The sequence below is a fragment of the Carcharhinus amblyrhynchos genome, chromosome 8, assembly GCF_965287045.1.
Source record: "Carcharhinus amblyrhynchos chromosome 8, sCarAmb.v2.hapA, whole genome shotgun sequence".
In the NCBI taxonomy this organism is placed as follows: Eukaryota; Metazoa; Chordata; class Chondrichthyes; order Carcharhiniformes; family Carcharhinidae; genus Carcharhinus; species Carcharhinus amblyrhynchos.
In genome coordinates this window covers 43,214,045-43,230,998 of record NC_137331.1, presented here as the reverse complement: position 1 = coordinate 43,230,998, position 16,954 = coordinate 43,214,045, and the positions used below count along the sequence as shown (strand labels likewise).

The 16,954-nt window shown below is 44.7% G+C and overlaps 1 protein-coding gene across 1 annotated transcript in view; it reads right to left on the bottom strand.

Moving 5' to 3' along the window:
* The window catches only part of LOC145346976 (angiopoietin-1-like), a 148,408-nt gene that overhangs the window by 16,395 nt on the left and 115,059 nt on the right, over positions 1 to 16,954 (bottom strand). The window contains exon 7 of the mRNA XM_080194856.1: positions 9,712 to 9,878. Coding sequence (XP_080050982.1) covers positions 9,712 to 9,878 — 167 coding nt within the window. The remainder of the gene's footprint in view (positions 1 to 9,711; positions 9,879 to 16,954) is intronic.

Here is a 16,954-nt window from a genome sequence, read left to right as displayed (position 1 = left end):
AGTCTGAAAGATGTATTGGTTAGGTGCGTTGGCCATGCTAAATTTTCCCTCAGTGTACCCAAACGGGCACTGGAATGTGGAGACTAGGGAGTTTTTGCAGTAACTTCATTGCAGTGTCAATGTAAGCCTACTTGTGACACTAATAAATAAACATTAAATGCTAAACAACATGTAGGAGCTTCATTAAAATTACAGAAGAATCCTGCAAAGATGCCAATATCTTACATGACTTTTGGTCAAGTGTCTCTTGAGGGAAAAGCTCAGGGATTCCCAGGCCACTCTCAAATCCCTGACCAAGGCTGGTTTCTGAGATCTCTGGGAACAGATTTATCTCCTTGCTCTCTTAACTGTGCATAATGCACAACACAACAAGAAGGAGTCAAACTTAAAATGGGGTTATTTAAAAATATATCAATCAGCTTTGAAGTTTATTTGAAGTTCCTCAAAGGGTAGATCCTGCATGTATCTGGCGAGTCTCTGTCTCTTTGTCTCTCGTGTTTGACTCTGGGTTCTTGGGCACACAGAGATCAAGCATCATCTTCTGTGTCATGAATATAAAAATCCCGAGTTCTGTCGCCTTACAAAACCACTACACATCTCATAGCTTCCAAGCACAACGTGGGAGTGGGGCATCATTCCCTGAGCTCAGGGAGTGAGGATCTGTATCTTGCCCAGTTGTGCCGGGCAACCACAGAGTTAATGTTTCTCTTTCGTAAAAATCATTTCTTTTTGACGGATAATCGAGCTCAGTTCCTTCATAAGAATCCATGATAAACAACGTGCGCCAACACGAGATATGTCAGACTAAGACTTCCGACAAAATATATAATCGGACAATCCAAACATATTTCAACTCCTTCAGAGTCAATGGTATCTGATAAAGATTCCTGCACAACCAAAGGCTTCACTGAGAGTGATGAGCTTCTATATAAAACCTCACCAAAGGAGGACTTGTGGACATGGCCAGTGTCTGTCTATGAGGGCTCTGGTATCTCCTCTCTGACCTTCCTGTGCGTCTAAAACACCATGGCCTTCAGGAGACTGTCAGCTACTTCTAGTTCATTTTCCCCGGCATTACTCATTTTATGGGAGAGTTTGGATAAACTCAGATTGTTTTCACTGGAAAGACGGAAGCTGAGGGACCACATGATAGAAGTCTACAAAATTATGGGAGGCAAAGACAGAGTGGATAGTCTGAGGCCTTTTCCCAGGGTGGAACCATCAACTACAAGAGGGCACAGGTTCAAGGTCAGAGGGGGTACGTTCAGGGGAGACATGTGGCGAATTGATTTGACTTTCACACAGAGGATTGTGGATGCCTGGAACGGCACCATGACACAGTGGTTAGCACTGCTGCTTCACAGCACCAGGGACCAGGGTTCAATTCCAGCCTCGAGTCATTGTCTGTGTGGGGTTTGCACATTCTCTCTGTAGCTGCATGGGTTTTCTCCTGGTACTCTGCTTTCCTCCCACACTCTGAATATGTGCAGATTAGGTGGATTGGCCATAGTATGTTACCCCTTAGTGTCAAGAGGATTATGAAAGTCAATTTATGGGGATGGGGCCTGGGTGGAATTGTTGTTGATGCAGCCTCAATGGGCTGAATGGCCTCCTTCTGCACTGTGGGGATTCTATTATTCTATGAATGCACTGCCAGTGGCAGCAGTGGAAGCAGGCACATTAACAACATTCAAGGTGTATCTTGATGGGCACATGAACAGGAGGTGAACAGAGGGATAGAAACCATGTACAGACAATAAGTAGCGGGTCTAAATAAGGATTAGGAATTGGCACAGGCTTGGTGGGCCGAAGCGCCCGTTTCTGTGCTGTATTATACTTCGTTCTGAATAGTATCGCCACAGCAAGAATGAGTAAATAAAACAAACATGCTTTGCTTTCTGCCGAAGAATCCAAGCCTTAAAAATGTTTGGGTGATCATGTCTCGGCTTTCATTGGAATGATCATCTCATTTGTAACACATTGTGCCGATGCTTCAAAGAAAAGGCAGTGTTAATGCTGTAATTAATGCACAAATCAGCTAGCAAGATCAGGGAATCAAGATATTCGCTGTGAATCTCCAGGGCTTACACCATTCCCCTGTTCCCTTCACACCTCACTCACCCTCACACTCACCCTCCATATTTTCATTCAGAACTTGCTACAGTTACACAATCAATTGTCCTAAACTCACCAGAGAACGTTAAAGCGACATGGTGGCATGGTGTTAGCACTGCTACCTCACAGCACCAGAGACCCAGGTTCAATTCCCGGCTTCAGTCATTGTCTGTGAGGAGTCTGCACATTCTCCCCGTATCTGCATGGGTTTCCTGCGGGTGCTCCAGTCTCCTCCCACACTCTAAAGATGTGCGGGTTAGGTGGATTGGCCATGCTAAATTGTCCCTTCGTGTCAGGGAAATCAACAGGGTAAATATAAGGGATTACAGGAATGGGGCCTGGGTGGATTGTGGTCGATGCAAATTTGATGGGCTGAGTGGCCTCCTTCTGCACTGTAGGGATCCTATGATTGCTGATAATTTAATCTTTTTACTACACATTATTGTTAACACAACATTAATCATCTCTCTGGTCCATAAAGGGAATAATTTCCACTGTTCAGTCTCAACCCTGCAGGTTGTATGTTCTTCCAAGAGATCTTAAACACCTCTAATTCAGATCTAAAAGATCTGACTTATTTTCCTTTCTGTCTCTCTTAATCCAATCTTTTTTTCCCTCTCTTAATCTGTCTTTCTGTCTCTGATTTGACTCCAATTCACTGATTTCCTTCTCTGGTTTGTTCATCCATTCTTAAACCTCATCGGTTAATGGGGCAGACGATCAGTTCTATCCTTCGCTGAGATTCCAGATGCCCCGTTGCCCCTCAGGGTGTCGTTATCAACTCACAACCCCTCCCCCAGAGGTTCGCGGCAAAAGACCGCAGGCTCAGAATCAAGCCAACCTGAAAATCTAACCACCCAGGACACTTGCTGTCGCTGACATCAGGGATTCCAGCAACAGGAGGAGGAGTTCAGCCGCACTCCCCCAATCCCCCCCCACCCCCTACCCCCAGCCTCTATCCCCCACCCCCACCTGCACCCTACCCCCACCTCCCCCAAAGACTGCTCTGCCATTCCCAATTACAGGACTGTGGTCCTGGTCTCGTTGCCAGTAAGCATGGATTGCTTAACTACTGAACATGTTTTAAAATTTGTTCAAATTCTAAGAAATGATCATGAAAATGATCAAAACTACTTTGTAGGGAACATCAGTTCCTGCCACTTTGCCAACTCCACCTCGCAGACCAATTGGTTGACCCCACCCTGAGTTGGAACAATTTCGCCATTCCTTCATTTTGGTTGGGTCATAATCCCAGTGTTCCCAATAGTGTTCCAGGGTGTGACCACACCACACAGACAAATGGTTCACCAATATCATCTTCAGGGCGGCGATGGGCAACAAATGTTGGCCTTTCCAGTGATGCCCACACCCCATGAGCGAATGAATAAAGAAAGCACTGTCAATGCGAGGACTTGCGGAGTGTGTTCGAACCATTAGACATTCACGCTGAAAACTAATTCAGAATGCTTTCTCCATAAACATGATGATGAAAATTAGGCAGACACCCTTCTCCTTCAGACCCAAGATGTCAGCTTTAGTTGCTCCAAGTCCTTTGACAATAAAATATGTTTGTATGTTGGCCTTCAGAGTGAGAGGATTTGAGTATAGGAATAGGGATGTTTTGCTGAATTATATTGGGTGTTGGTGATGTTGCACCTGGAGTATTGTGTGCAGTTTTGGTGTCCTAATCTGAGGAGGAATGTCCTTGCTATAGAGAGAGTGCAGCGAAGGTTTACCAGGATGATTCCTGGGATGGCAGGTCTGTCGTAAGAGGGGAGAGTAAGTTGGTTAGGATTATATTCACTGGAATTTAGAAGAGTGAGAAGGGATCTCAAAAAAACTTATAAAATTCTGACAGGGTTAGACAGGCTAGATTCAGAAAGAATGTTCCCGATGGTGGGGGAGTCCAGAGCTAGGAGTCATAGTTTGAGGATAAGGGGTAAACCTTTTAGACTGAGGTGAGGAGAAATTTCTTCACCCTGAAGTAGTGAATGTGTGGAATTCACTACCACAGAAAGTAGTTGAGGCCAAAATTTCTAAATTCAAGAAGAAATTAGATATAGCTCTTGGAGCTAAAGAGATCAAGGGATATGGGGGGATGAGGATACTGAATTCAATGATCAACCATGATCAAAATGAATGGTGGAGCAGGCTCGAGGGGCCGAATGGCCGCCTCCTGCTTCTATGTTTCTATGTTTAAGACCTTATAATGAACACAGTTAAATAAGCTGGGAGTGTGAGTCTGTTCACTTCTTTAGCATGGAAGGCTTCTCCTAAGCAGCTGTTATATTGAGTTTTGCTCCACAATTTGAACGGAGATGCCAGCAATGCTTGGGAATAACTGCAGTGATTGTGGTGCCTGTCTCTTAAAGATAGCACTGCAGAAGGAGTATCACCTTACTTGAGGGATCACTGGGAACTGAGAGTGAGTGATCATCCCAGAGGGTGGAGCCCTCCCTCAGGCAGAATATATCTGTGTTTTTAAATGTAAAATTACTTTGTAAATTGCTGCTCAGTTTTCCTGCTTTTTGGGAGGTTTTGGCGATATATAAATGACTCTGCACAGAAACCTGAGCAAAACATTCAAAGAAAGGAGTGAAACTTTGAGTTGGTTTTGTGACCAGGTCAGTGACTGCAACAAAGCAGAACTTCTGCCCCTTTCTGTTCGGTGTTTGGTCATTTTGTACAAAGGGGACAATCACACCATGATGTGGTCTGACAAAGCTATACCAGCTTGAACAGGGCTCTGCATTCTTACAGGGTCACTTTAATCTTTATTAACAAGTTGTTAAGCACATTGGCCTTTGAGCTGAGATTTTGAGCATCAGATTTGCCCAAGAGAGGGTGTAATACTTTACCTTGTCAGCTTGGATCTTCTTTGTCTCTCCTGAGGGGTCCATGAATGGGGTTCAATTGGATTTTGAAATTGTTTTTTTAGAGCAAGCAAGGAGATGGATTTGGCTTTGCCTGGGTCCACTCTGAGCACTGGTTTTGTAACTTTAACAATGGATTAAAATTTTTTAAAAACATGGCCTTTTAGCTTCTTGGTCTTTTGGCTAAGATCAAGGATGAGATTTTCCTGACCCACCCACCATGGGAATTGTGGTGAGCGGGGGGTTGGGGGAGTTGTGGTGGGGGGGGTGGGGGCAGGGGGCAGGGGACAGGGATGGGGAGTGGGGAGGTGGGTTGGGAGTGGAGGTGGGGGGGTGTGTGTGTGGTGGGGGCGGGGGTGTGGCAGGGTGGCGGGGGCACTGGTGGGGGTGGGAGGGGGCTGAACCATGCCAAGGTCTGTTGACCTCAGGCGGAATTTTCCAGTGTTGGGCGAGGCCACTCGGGAAATTCTACCCCAAGCATCAGATCAAGCCCAAGATGTTGCAAAGCCTTACCCTGTCAGCTTGGATCCAGTTTGCCTCTTTTGTGGCGACCATGAATTGGATTCAGTTTGAATTAAGGGTGGGATTTTCCAACAACTGTTGCGTTATGACCAGAAAATCCCATCCATTCAATGGACTTTTGCGTGGTCCCCCTCCCCCGCTACAATTCCCGTGGCAGGCTGGGCGGGAAAATTCTGCCCTTGATTTTTGGAGCAGGCATGGAGATAGATTAAGGACTTGGTGTGTCCACCAAGTTGGTTTTATAACTTTAAAAACTGTGGAAAATGTTTTATGAAACACATGGAACTTTTGTTGCAGTGACCTGTAGTGCATGCTTCAAAGCATTTTTTTACAAGTACTCAAAGCATTTGAAAACAATAGCAAAAGCACTAAGATGGGAGGTGTGAAATTATCCTGAGCAAAGCCTTGTATCGACCAAATGCTACAGCAAGGCAGAGGGGTCAGGAAGAAAAATACCAGATGTCTCAGTTCAAACATTGGTCTGCCAATTGTCTGTCCTCTAGACTGAAAGAAGTAAATCCAGCTAGTTCTGGAGCCAACCCCTATTCCTTTCTACAATTAATAAATAAAACTCTACATCCATTCTAATAGCTTGGCAATGTTTCCTCTTTCCAACTATATTCCTTTCTCAGATTACTTTGTCGCCCAAAGAAAAGGACTAGTAATTTATCTTTCTGCAGTAATTGGGTGTGAGAGCTTTGGAAGTGGTTATCAGGATGTGTTCATTAACAATAAAGTCTATATCGTTTGCTCCTCCTATCTGACATGTCAATCGGCTGGATTGAGTCTCAGTGAAATGTCCAGTAACAATAGCAACTCAAACTCTTTAATACAGGTCATTCCAGCGGTCTGGCCAATGCCTTGTAGTTCATTACTGAACACTTGGATCAGTCATAGCAACAATGTTTTTCTGCCACTATTGCAGACAATGTTACTCCCAACTCTCCAGCTGCTGTCTCCAAGTGACAGGACTGACCAAATCAGTGTGATCAATTCTGTGAATTTTGTTTCTATTGCATGCACAACCCAGCGCACTGATGTGACAAGGCAGAAAATTGGCGGGGATGTGAGGTGATAGGAAATTGGCGGTGTGTATATACGCAGCAGGGGTAATTTTGCGTGTGTTAAGCAGTGGATGATTATCTGGCTATATCATTCACTGTAAGAAATCTCACAACACCAGGTTAAAGTCCAACAGGTTTATTTAGTAACATAAGCCACTAGCTTTTGGAGCGCTGCCCCGATGCTATGACAACGGATGAATGAACACCACTCGACAAGCATTCTCCAAGGTGACCTTCATGACACACGACAATGCAGAGTCGCTGAGTAGAGACTGATAGCCAAGTTCCACACACATGAGGATGGCCTCAACCAGGATCTTGGGTTCATGTCACACTTTCTGTAATCCCCTGAAAGTGGTTACACAACACTTTCCTGGCTTGCAAAATCTCACTAACTGTCCTGGCTGGAGACATCTTTTTAACCCATGCTTAATCCTCTCTCCACTCACAATGTCTGTGCCTTTAGGACTTGATTACCTATAAAGACCATTATTTTGTAAATTGAGTTTGTGAGTTATATGCCCTGTTTGTGAACAGAACTCCCACTCACCTGATGAAGGGGCAGCGCTCTGAAAGCTAGTGGCTTGTGCTACCAAATAAATCTGTTGGGCTTTAACCTGGTGTTGTGAGACTTTTTACTGTGGTTACCCCAGTCCAACACTGGCATCTCCACATCATGCACCATTCACTCACAGAGCGAGTTTTCAACGCCAGTCACACCACAACAACAACTTGAATTTTCATGGTACCCTTAACCGAGTAAACTGTCCCAAGATGCTTCAGTGGAGAGCAATCAGACACGCTTTGACTAAGCCACATAAAGGAGGCGTTAGGTCAGGTGATCAAACCATAGGTCAACGCAATAAGTTTTAAGGAGAAACCTTAAAGGTGAGATGAGAATTTTAGGGAATGAAATTCAAAGTTTGGGATCTTGGGATCTGAAGGCAGCTACTGATGGAGTAATTCAAATCCGGGATAGTCAAGGGGCCAGAATTGGAGGAGGGCAGAATTGAAACTGGATTGCTTATCTCTGAATTTTAATATACCGTCAATTTTACCTTTGCAGGTTTAGAGTGCCACTCAGCATCAGTGGGCAGTGGGAAAGTCCAACATTTCCTGTGTATTAAGATAAGAGGTTCCACTAAAACCTTGCAGGACCAATAGAGTCGGGCAAGAAACGAGGTCAAAATATCTGGAAGCTGGTTTGAAAAAATGTTCAACCCTTACTAAGTGTCTCACAATTAATTGTATCAATCAATAACATTTATCTATTACAAGCTTTTAAAAGAAGTTCCTGGGACATGGGCATTGCTGGTTAGACCCAGCATTTATTGCCTATCCTTAATTGCCCTTGAGAAGGTGAGGGTAAGCTGCCTTCTTAAATCACTGCAGACCCTGAGGTGTGGGTACACCCACAGTGCTGTTAGGGAAGGAGTTCCATCAATTTGACCCAGTGAAGGAATAACATTATATTTCCAAATCAGGACAGTGAGTGACTTGGAGGGCACATTTCAGGTGGTGGTGTTCCCACGTGTTTGCTGCCCTTGTCCTTCTAGATAGTCATGGAAATGGGTTTGGAAGGTGTTGTCTAAAGAGCCTTGGTGAGCTGCTGCAGTGAATCTTGTAAATGGTACACACGGCCGTCACTGTGTGTCGATAGTGGAGGGAGTGAATGTTTGTGGAAGGGATGCTGCGTTTCCCAGATGGTGTGGAGCTTCTTCAGTGTTGGTGGAAGCAATAAGCCTCCTGAGTTCTGGATGGAGGCTGCCAGAGACCTTGTACCCTGGAACACCACAGCAGTGGGTGGGGGGAACCTCTATCAAATGGATCTTCCAGCTTCAGTGTCTTCAAGAAGGTCCATCTGCCAGCTACAGGGTATTTCTGGAGAACCATCCTCTTTCTTCAGGGTGGGTCAGTGATGTTGGGCGCGTTTCAATATGGTGGTGGGGTGCGTGAAATCACGCCCACCCCACCAAGGAATACAGCGCAGATCCAGAATTATTAACTGAAGGTGGAAGATATGGCATGGTCACCTGTCACCCTCCACAGTGGAAACATTCCCTACCACCGCCACGGGACTCAGTCCCAGACAGGCAAATTCTACCTTCTACATTAGATTAGTGATCAGACCTATCTTCCACCAAATCAAACCAGTGGATCTAATGAATTCATTTGATTGCAAACTCAATAAATCTCTTTCAGAAAACAGTATTTTGGGATCTAATATATAAATAACTGGAGACAAGTCTGAGGCTTTATAAGGCTCTGGTCAGACCCCATTTGGAGTATTGTGAGCAGTTTTGGGTCCTGTATCTAAGGACGGATGTGCTGGCCTTGGAAAGGCTCCAGAAGGGGTTCACAAGAATGATTCCTGGAATGAAGAGCTTGTTGTATGAGGAACAGTTGAGTCTGTACTAGTTGGAGTTTAGAAGGATGAGGAGCGATCTTATTGAAGCTTACAGCATTCTGTGAGGCCTGGATAGAGTGAACATGGAGAGGATGTCTCCAGTAATAGGAAAGACTAGAACCAGAGGGTGTAGCCTCAGGCTGATCCCTCAAAACAGAGATGAGGAGGAGTTTCTTCAGCTAGAGAGTGGTGAATCTGTGGAACTCTTTGCCGCAGAAGGCTATGGAGGCCAGATCATTGAGTGTCTTTAAGACAGAGGTAGACAGGTTCTTGATTAATAAGGGGATGAGGGGTTATGGGGAAAAGGCAAGAGAATGAGGATGAGAAAACATCAACCATGATTGAATGGTGGAACAGACTCAATGAGCCAAATGGCTTGATTCTGCTCCTATGGTAGTATTGGGGTGGCGGCGCGGGCTGGTTGGGCCGAAGGGCCTGTTTCCCAGGCTATTTTTGTTCTTACATGACGTGTGGTGAGTGCCTAGGGAGGAACAGGTGACTTTGGACCAATGGGATTGACTGATAGGAATTTGCCTGCCTGGTGACTGGGTGGGCTGTAGGTTCACAAATAAATATAATTAACTGTGATTTATGGACAATTTCATCATCATTGCATCATGTGACTACCAGCAGGGCAGATGGTGAACCAGATGTTTTTAGTTATCCAGTAGTTCCTACAAGGTTAGGGAAAGGAAACCAAGACCAGTAGAGATTCAGAAACATTCTCTACCTGTAATTCTGCTTTTCACTTGCCACCTGAATCTTCTCATAGGAAGAATATGCCTGCTTTCCCTCCCAATCTCTCAGCTCAATTCTCAGTGAGTATGGTCGCTGGTTTGTGTGGAGGAAGATCATCTCATTTCCGAGCCAGTGTTCTCCAGATGGATTCCCAAAGCCCTACCGACAGAGAATAACAAAGAATTAATGCACATCGGCACCAACATTCAGGGAAAGCAGTTTGCCCGGCGACCAAAAAAACACAAAGGTGCTTCCTCCACAAAGACATAAACAGTTTCACAAAGCTGGAGAAACAGGGGCTGTGGATGTGGCATTTGCTGCTCTAACCTGGCAGCAAAAGGCAGGCAGGCAACCAGCAAGCTTTCTGCATTTCAAAACAACAAAGACAAACTGAATACTGGAAATCTGAAACAAGGAAAAGAAACACAGGCTCCCGTGCCAGATTCTCTCCAAAAACTTTTCTCTTTTGGATTCTGTCTGAGCTGCTGTGAAATTCCAACATTTCCTGTTTAATTAAGTGTTCGTTGAGTAAGATTTGGCCATCGAGTACAGAACCAAATAATCATACAGCACTGACAGAGGCCATTCAATCCTTCATGTCCATACTAGCTCTTTGAAAGAGCTAACCAATTAACTTCACTCACTCCTGCTCTTAACCCCTTAGCTTGGCACATATACCTTTTCCAGTTATTTCTGATTGTCCCTTTTTGAAAGTTGTTATTGAATCTACTTCAACCACCCTTCCAGGCAGCGCCTTCCAGATCACAGCTCTCCACATCTCCATGGTTTGCTAATGATCTTAAACGTGGTTACCAATCGTCCTGCCAGTGGAAAGGCTTTTGGCTCTACCTGTATAATTCTGAATCCCTCTATTGAATATACCCCTCAAAAGAGAACAATCTCAACAGGTTGTAAAGTAACAAAATCTTCTAGTGTTAACGTAAAAGAATTATCCCTTGATGATTCTCAGAGAGATTATTAGACAAAGACAGGTGGCAAATGAACGTGGAGCTGTTGAAGGGCTGAGTTACATTTGATGGAAGCAGAATGTTTTAAGGAGGGTCTGAAAGGAAGAGAGGGATGTGGAGAGGGGAAAATGAGGGAGGGAAGTCCAGTGTGTAGAGTCTACACGTATAAGATTCTGAAGGGAATAATAGAAGCAGGGAAGTTGTTTCCACTGCGGGTGAAATGAGAACTAGGGGACACAGCCTCAATTTAAGGGAAAGCACATTTAGGACTGAGTTGAGGGGGAACTTCTTTACACAAAGGGTTGTGAATCTGAGGAATTCCCTTGCTCAGTGAAGCAGTTGAGGCTATCCCACTGAATGTTTTTAAGGCAAGGATAGATGTACTTTTGAACAGTAAAGTAATTAAGGGCTATAGTGAGCAGGCGGTTAAGTGGAGCTGAGTCCACAAAAAGATTAGCCATGATCTTATTGAATGGCAGATCAGGCTCGAGGGGCCAGATGGCCTACTTCTGCTCCTAGTTCTTATGTTCTTATATACAAGCTGAAGGCACAGCATCCAATGTGAGGGCAAGGAGAGAGGGAATCAGATGTAAAGGAGATCAGAGATGGAGGGAATGGAGTTCTGATGCAAAAGTGAGAGAAAGTTAACAAAACGTAAAAAACAATGACAACAGAATCATAGAGTTATAGAGGTTTACAGCATGGGAACAGACCCTTCAGCACAACTAGTCCATGCCACCCCTCTTTTTTAACCACTAAGCTAGTCCCAATTGCTTGCATTTGGCCCATATCCTTCTATATCCATCTTACCCATGTAACTGTTTAAACGCTTTTTAAAAGGCAAAATTGTACCTACCTCTACAACTATCTCTGGCAGCTCGTTCCAGACACTCAGCACCCTCTGTGTGAAAAAATTGCCCCTCTGGGCCCTTTTGTATCTCTCCCCTCTCACCTTAAACCTAATTCTAAGTTTTAGACTCCCCAACCTTTGGGAAAAGATATTGACTATCTATCTGTGCTCTTTATTATTTTATAGGCCCCTTTAAGATTACCCCTCAGCCTCCTACACTCCAAGGAAAAAAGTCCCAGTCTATCCAGTGTCTCCTTATAACTCAAACCATCAAGCCCTGGTAGCATCCGAGTAAATCTTTTCTGCATTCTTTCTAGTTTAATAATATCCTTTCTATAATAGGGTGACCAGAACTGCATACAGTTGTTTCAGAGAGGTTAACCCTAACTGCGTGGGACAAAAACAATGCAGTATTTGGGTGCTAATTAGCATTAATAGATCGGAACTTGCACATTCTTTCAGGGAGTTACTATAAAAATACTACATTGGTTAAATACACTTTTTGGTGTTTATTTCTATTTTTTATCTTCCAGAGTTCAACCCAACTTTGCAGTAAATTGTCAGCTGGGAATAGTCTTCTGCTTTCAGATGTGACAAGCCGTACGTGATAAGTTCAATGAACACCAAGTTTTACAAGAGAGGGGAGTGCAGAACTCTCAAAATGTAGAGGGAGATTTGTAAAGGGGGGACAAATGGAATTCTGCCCCTCTCCCAACTATCACCGCAAACCCAGTTGGTCAAATTGCCTGGTGTGAATGACCCTGATCTTGACCTCCTCACAGGCCCCCATTTCACACATTCCTTCGAGCAGGCAACCTGGAGGAAAGCCATGGGGACCTTCTTTAAATATGCAGATGACATATTCCAAGCCCCGGTGACATCATTCGAGCCCCAGTGACATCATCCGAGCCCCAGTGACATCATCTGAGCCCAGTGACATCATCTGAGCTGCACTGACATCATCCAAGCCTCAGTGACATAATCCAAGCCCCAGTGACATCTTCCGAGACCCAGTGACATCATCTGAGTTCCATTGTATAATCAAGTCCTCATTACATCATCATGACATCATCGTATCCCAACATATCGCCCTATGACATCACCGGGATGAATTAGAACTTTTTGACTTCATTGGAACGCCTGGTGACATCATCATGTGCTGTCATCAAGACCACATGATGTAATTGGGGTCACATGACATCAGAGCCCCATGACATCACCAAGGTGTGACTGCAACCTGAGTCCTGCGATTGGTCATTGCCTCTCAACCCAGGCCCCAGACGTGTCAGGGTGAGGAGCCAGGAGCAGAGCAGCTCCAGGAAGGGAGGGACATTTTCATTTCTCCCTGTGGACCAGGAGAAGAAATGCTCCTCAGAACTGGAGAAGGAAGCTAGGGAGGTTGGATCTGACTGGAGCAGAGTGTGGTAACCTCCTCCCTGCATTGCATTCACTAGGTAGGGGTGTGAGCCTCAAGGCCAGTCCATGTACAATAGGACAGGTTTCACTGAGCATTCCCTCGAGTGTAGAAGCTTAAGAGGTGATCTAATCAAGGCGTTTAAAATAATTAAAGGATTTTAAAAGATAGGTAGAGAGAAATTATTTCCTCTGGTAAGAGACAGTCTAGAACAACAACCTTAACATTAGATCCTGACCATTCAGGGTGATGACAGGAATTCTTTCAGCAAAGAGGAGTGGAAATCTGGAAAACTCTTCCTCCAAAATCTGTTCAGCATCTGGACGTGGGGAATGATCCAACTGCAAATTTCAAAGTGAGATTGATAGATTTGTGTTGAGTAAAGGTATTCAGAGATGTGATACTGAGGCAGGTAAAGGGAATCATAGGACTGATCAGTCATGATCTAATTAAGTAGCAGAAAAGGCTGGAAGAGCTGAATGGCCTCTACCTGTCCCCATGTTCTTCCTATATTCACTGGGGCATTCAGTAGAGATACAAACCCAATCCATCAGCTATGAGATGAGTGGTAGAAATTGATTGTCTTAATTCTTCATTTGTAGAAAGAAGCCCAGGGGGCTATCAACCTGGGGTTACCACTGACCAGAAACTCAACTGGACTAGCCACATAAAACAATGGCAACAAGAGCAGGTCGGAGGCTGGGAATTCTGTGGAGAGCAATTCACCTTCTGACTCCCAAAAATTCTACATGGCACAAGTCAGGAGAGTGATGGAACACTCCCCACTTGCCTGGATGGCTGCAGCTCCAATAATACTCAAGAAGCTCAACACCACCCAGGACAAAACAGCCAAGCTCAATTGACACCGCATCCGCAAACATTCACTCCCTCCACCACCAATGCACAGTGGCAGCTGTGTGTACCATCTACAGGATGCACTGCAGCAACTCACCAAGGCTCTTTGAAAGCACCTTCCAAACCCCTGACCACTACCCTCTAGAAAGACAAGGACAGCAGATACCTGGGAACACCACCAGTTCCTCTGCAAGTCACACACCATCCTGACTTGGAAATATATCGACATTCCTGCACTGTTTCTGAGTCAAAATCTTGGAACTCCCTCCTTAACAGCACAGTGGGCTGCAGCAGTTCATGAAGACGGCTCACCACCACCTTGTCAAGGGGCAGTTAGGGATGGGCAATAAACGCTGGCCTAACTAGCAATTCCAACATCCCAAGAAAGAATTTTTAAAAAACTTAGCAATGTTCCATCGATCAGCACTTAATAGATTTGAAAATCTAGAGTGGGTTAAAAGGACACAATGTAATCGTGTTTAAACTGAGCAATTAGTTGACAATATTGTACCAAGACACACTCATCCTCCTAACAATAGCACTGACAAAAGCTAGCCAATCTCTGAAACGAAAGCAACAAATATGTAATTTTTCTGAAATTACACACCATTTCCTTTCCTATGTTTAATGAACAAACTTGCCAAGATTTTACTATGACTAACAATAACCCAAATAAAGTGAGCAATTTAGATATAGATTAAGGCAGGTCTCCATGGTGCAATTATTAACATTGACAAGGGGATTGAGTAATGCAGTCACTGAAATATCGCTCCAGTCCATCTCCACAAAGTCTTCGGGAATGATCATGTTCTTCCTCAGCTGGTTTCATCTACAACCATGGTAGCACAGTGGTTCGCACTGCTGCCTTACAGTGCCAGGGACCCAGGTTCAATTCCTAGCTTGGGTCACTGTCTGTGCAGAGTCTGCATGTTCTCCCCATGTCTGCATGGGTTTCCTCCAGCTGCTCCGATTTCCTTCCACAGTCCAAAGATGTGCAGGTTAGGTTGATTGGCCATGCTAAATTGACCCTTAGTGTCCTGAGATGTATAGGTTGGGGGGATTAGCGGGTAAATGTGTAGGGACATGGTGGTAGGGCCTGGGTGGGATTGTGGTCAGTGCAGACTCAATGGGCCTGATGCCCTCTTGCTGCACTGTAGGATTTCTATAATTCTATGATTCAATATGATCTTAAGGTTCATAAAACCAGAAAAATCTCATCTCGGTGTTTCAATCTTTCTAAGACAGGATTTATTCAACCAGTGATGTGCTGATCACCAGCCCGTGGCTGTGTCATAATGCACCTTCATTGTTGTGCTCGAATCTCTGCGCTCTCCCATTGAATTGTAAAAATTGGAAGGATTCTTGGGTGTAATGTCTCCCTGACAATGTGTTGTTGACATTGTTGGAATGTCTTTAGCTCTTCCCTTGGTGAACAGAATGAACCTCAGGCGGTGAACACTCTGGGTGGGATTTTCTGGGTGTGTTCACTCCAAAGCTGGAAAATCCTGAACAACGGACGTTTGGTTCATGTCCCGCCCACTGTGATTCCCGGGGTGGGTGGGACAGGAAAATTCCACCCTCCGAGTCGCTGTGAAGTGAATCCTCCTTCCATAAAGCCACCACCATCTTTACCCCAGCAGATGCCCTTTACAGTTGGAAGATTTAATTGGCACCAGTCTGTATGACTAAGAGGGTGGTCCTCACATTTCCCCCTCAACGACCCCCCAACATGAGGATCTCACTGGATGTCAACCCAGAATGCCTATCTCCAAAAAGCAGCTTCCACATATTAGGGCCTGATTGGAGCAGGGTTTGAACACTCAGACTGACTCAGGCAGGGAAATCTCACTCTAATCCAATTGAGCAAGAGTCGGGGGATGAAGACCAAGCTTTGTGATACATGGTGGGCACTCTCTGGTGTTCTGCCCCCATCTTCCTAATCCGATTAAGGCCAAAAAGAAAATTTAAAAAAATAGTGTTTTGATTCTTTGGATAATTGGAGTTTAAAAAAAAATCTGTTATCAATTTGTGGTTAAATATTCCAAATACTTTATAGGATTACAAGAAAGCCTGAGACTTAGGCACAGCATTCCTGAGTATAATTGAATTTTATTTTGCCATGGAGTGTGAACCATTGCAACTGAATATCAAGCAGTGGCTGTGGTCTTTTGGACAATTCTTGACCAAGTTTAGACTCAGTTCCAATATGTAGCTCTTGTGTTTTCATTCAGCTCAGATGGTGGTTCTTGCTTTAACTCTTTATTGACAATGCAAGTTAGAATCATAGGCCAGAATTCTCCCATCCCGCCCGCCACTGGGGTTTTACCGGGCGGGCTTGTGAACAATGTGAAACCCCATTGACGACTGGGAATATAAAGGGGTGGTTTTTAGACTAGGGCGGCCAGAAACATCGGCCTATGGAAACTAAGAGCAGAGGTAGGCCATTCAGCCCTTTGAGCCTGTTCCACCAGTCAGTACGATCACAGCTGATCCTCAATCTCAACACCATATTCTCGCTTTCTCCCCAAGCCGTTTGATGCCATTAAAATCTAAAAAATGATCTATCTCTTTCTTGAATATATTCAGTGACTTGTTCTTGGTTCTCCAACCAGGGAAAAATATCCTTTTTGCAGCTGGTCTGTCCAGCCCTTTTAGAGTTTTATACATTTCAATCAGATCTCCTCTCATCGTTCTCAATTCTAGTGCATACACATCCAGTAGAATCAATCTCTCCTCAAAGAACAGTCCAGCCAACCCTGGAATCAGCCTAGTGACCCTCCGCAGCAGTGCAATCATTTATTCATTCATGGGATGTGGGCATTGCTGGCTGGCCAGCACTTACTGCCCACCCTTAGTTGTCCTTGAGAAGGTGGTGATGAGCTGCCTTTGTGAACCGCTGCAGTGGTGTAAGTACATCCACAATGCTGTTAGGGAGGGAGCTCCAGAATTTTGATCCAGCGACAATATAGTTCCTATATATAGCTAATCTGAGCTCAGCAGCTAAGGAACTTCTAACACCAAGGGTGAAGTCTTACCGGCACGTCCACCCAAGGTTTGTACAATCCCGCCCGAGGCTAGCGGAAAATTCCGATTCCAGGGGCAAGCGTGTCGGTAAAATTCCAGCCCAAAACTCCATCCTCCTCCTTCC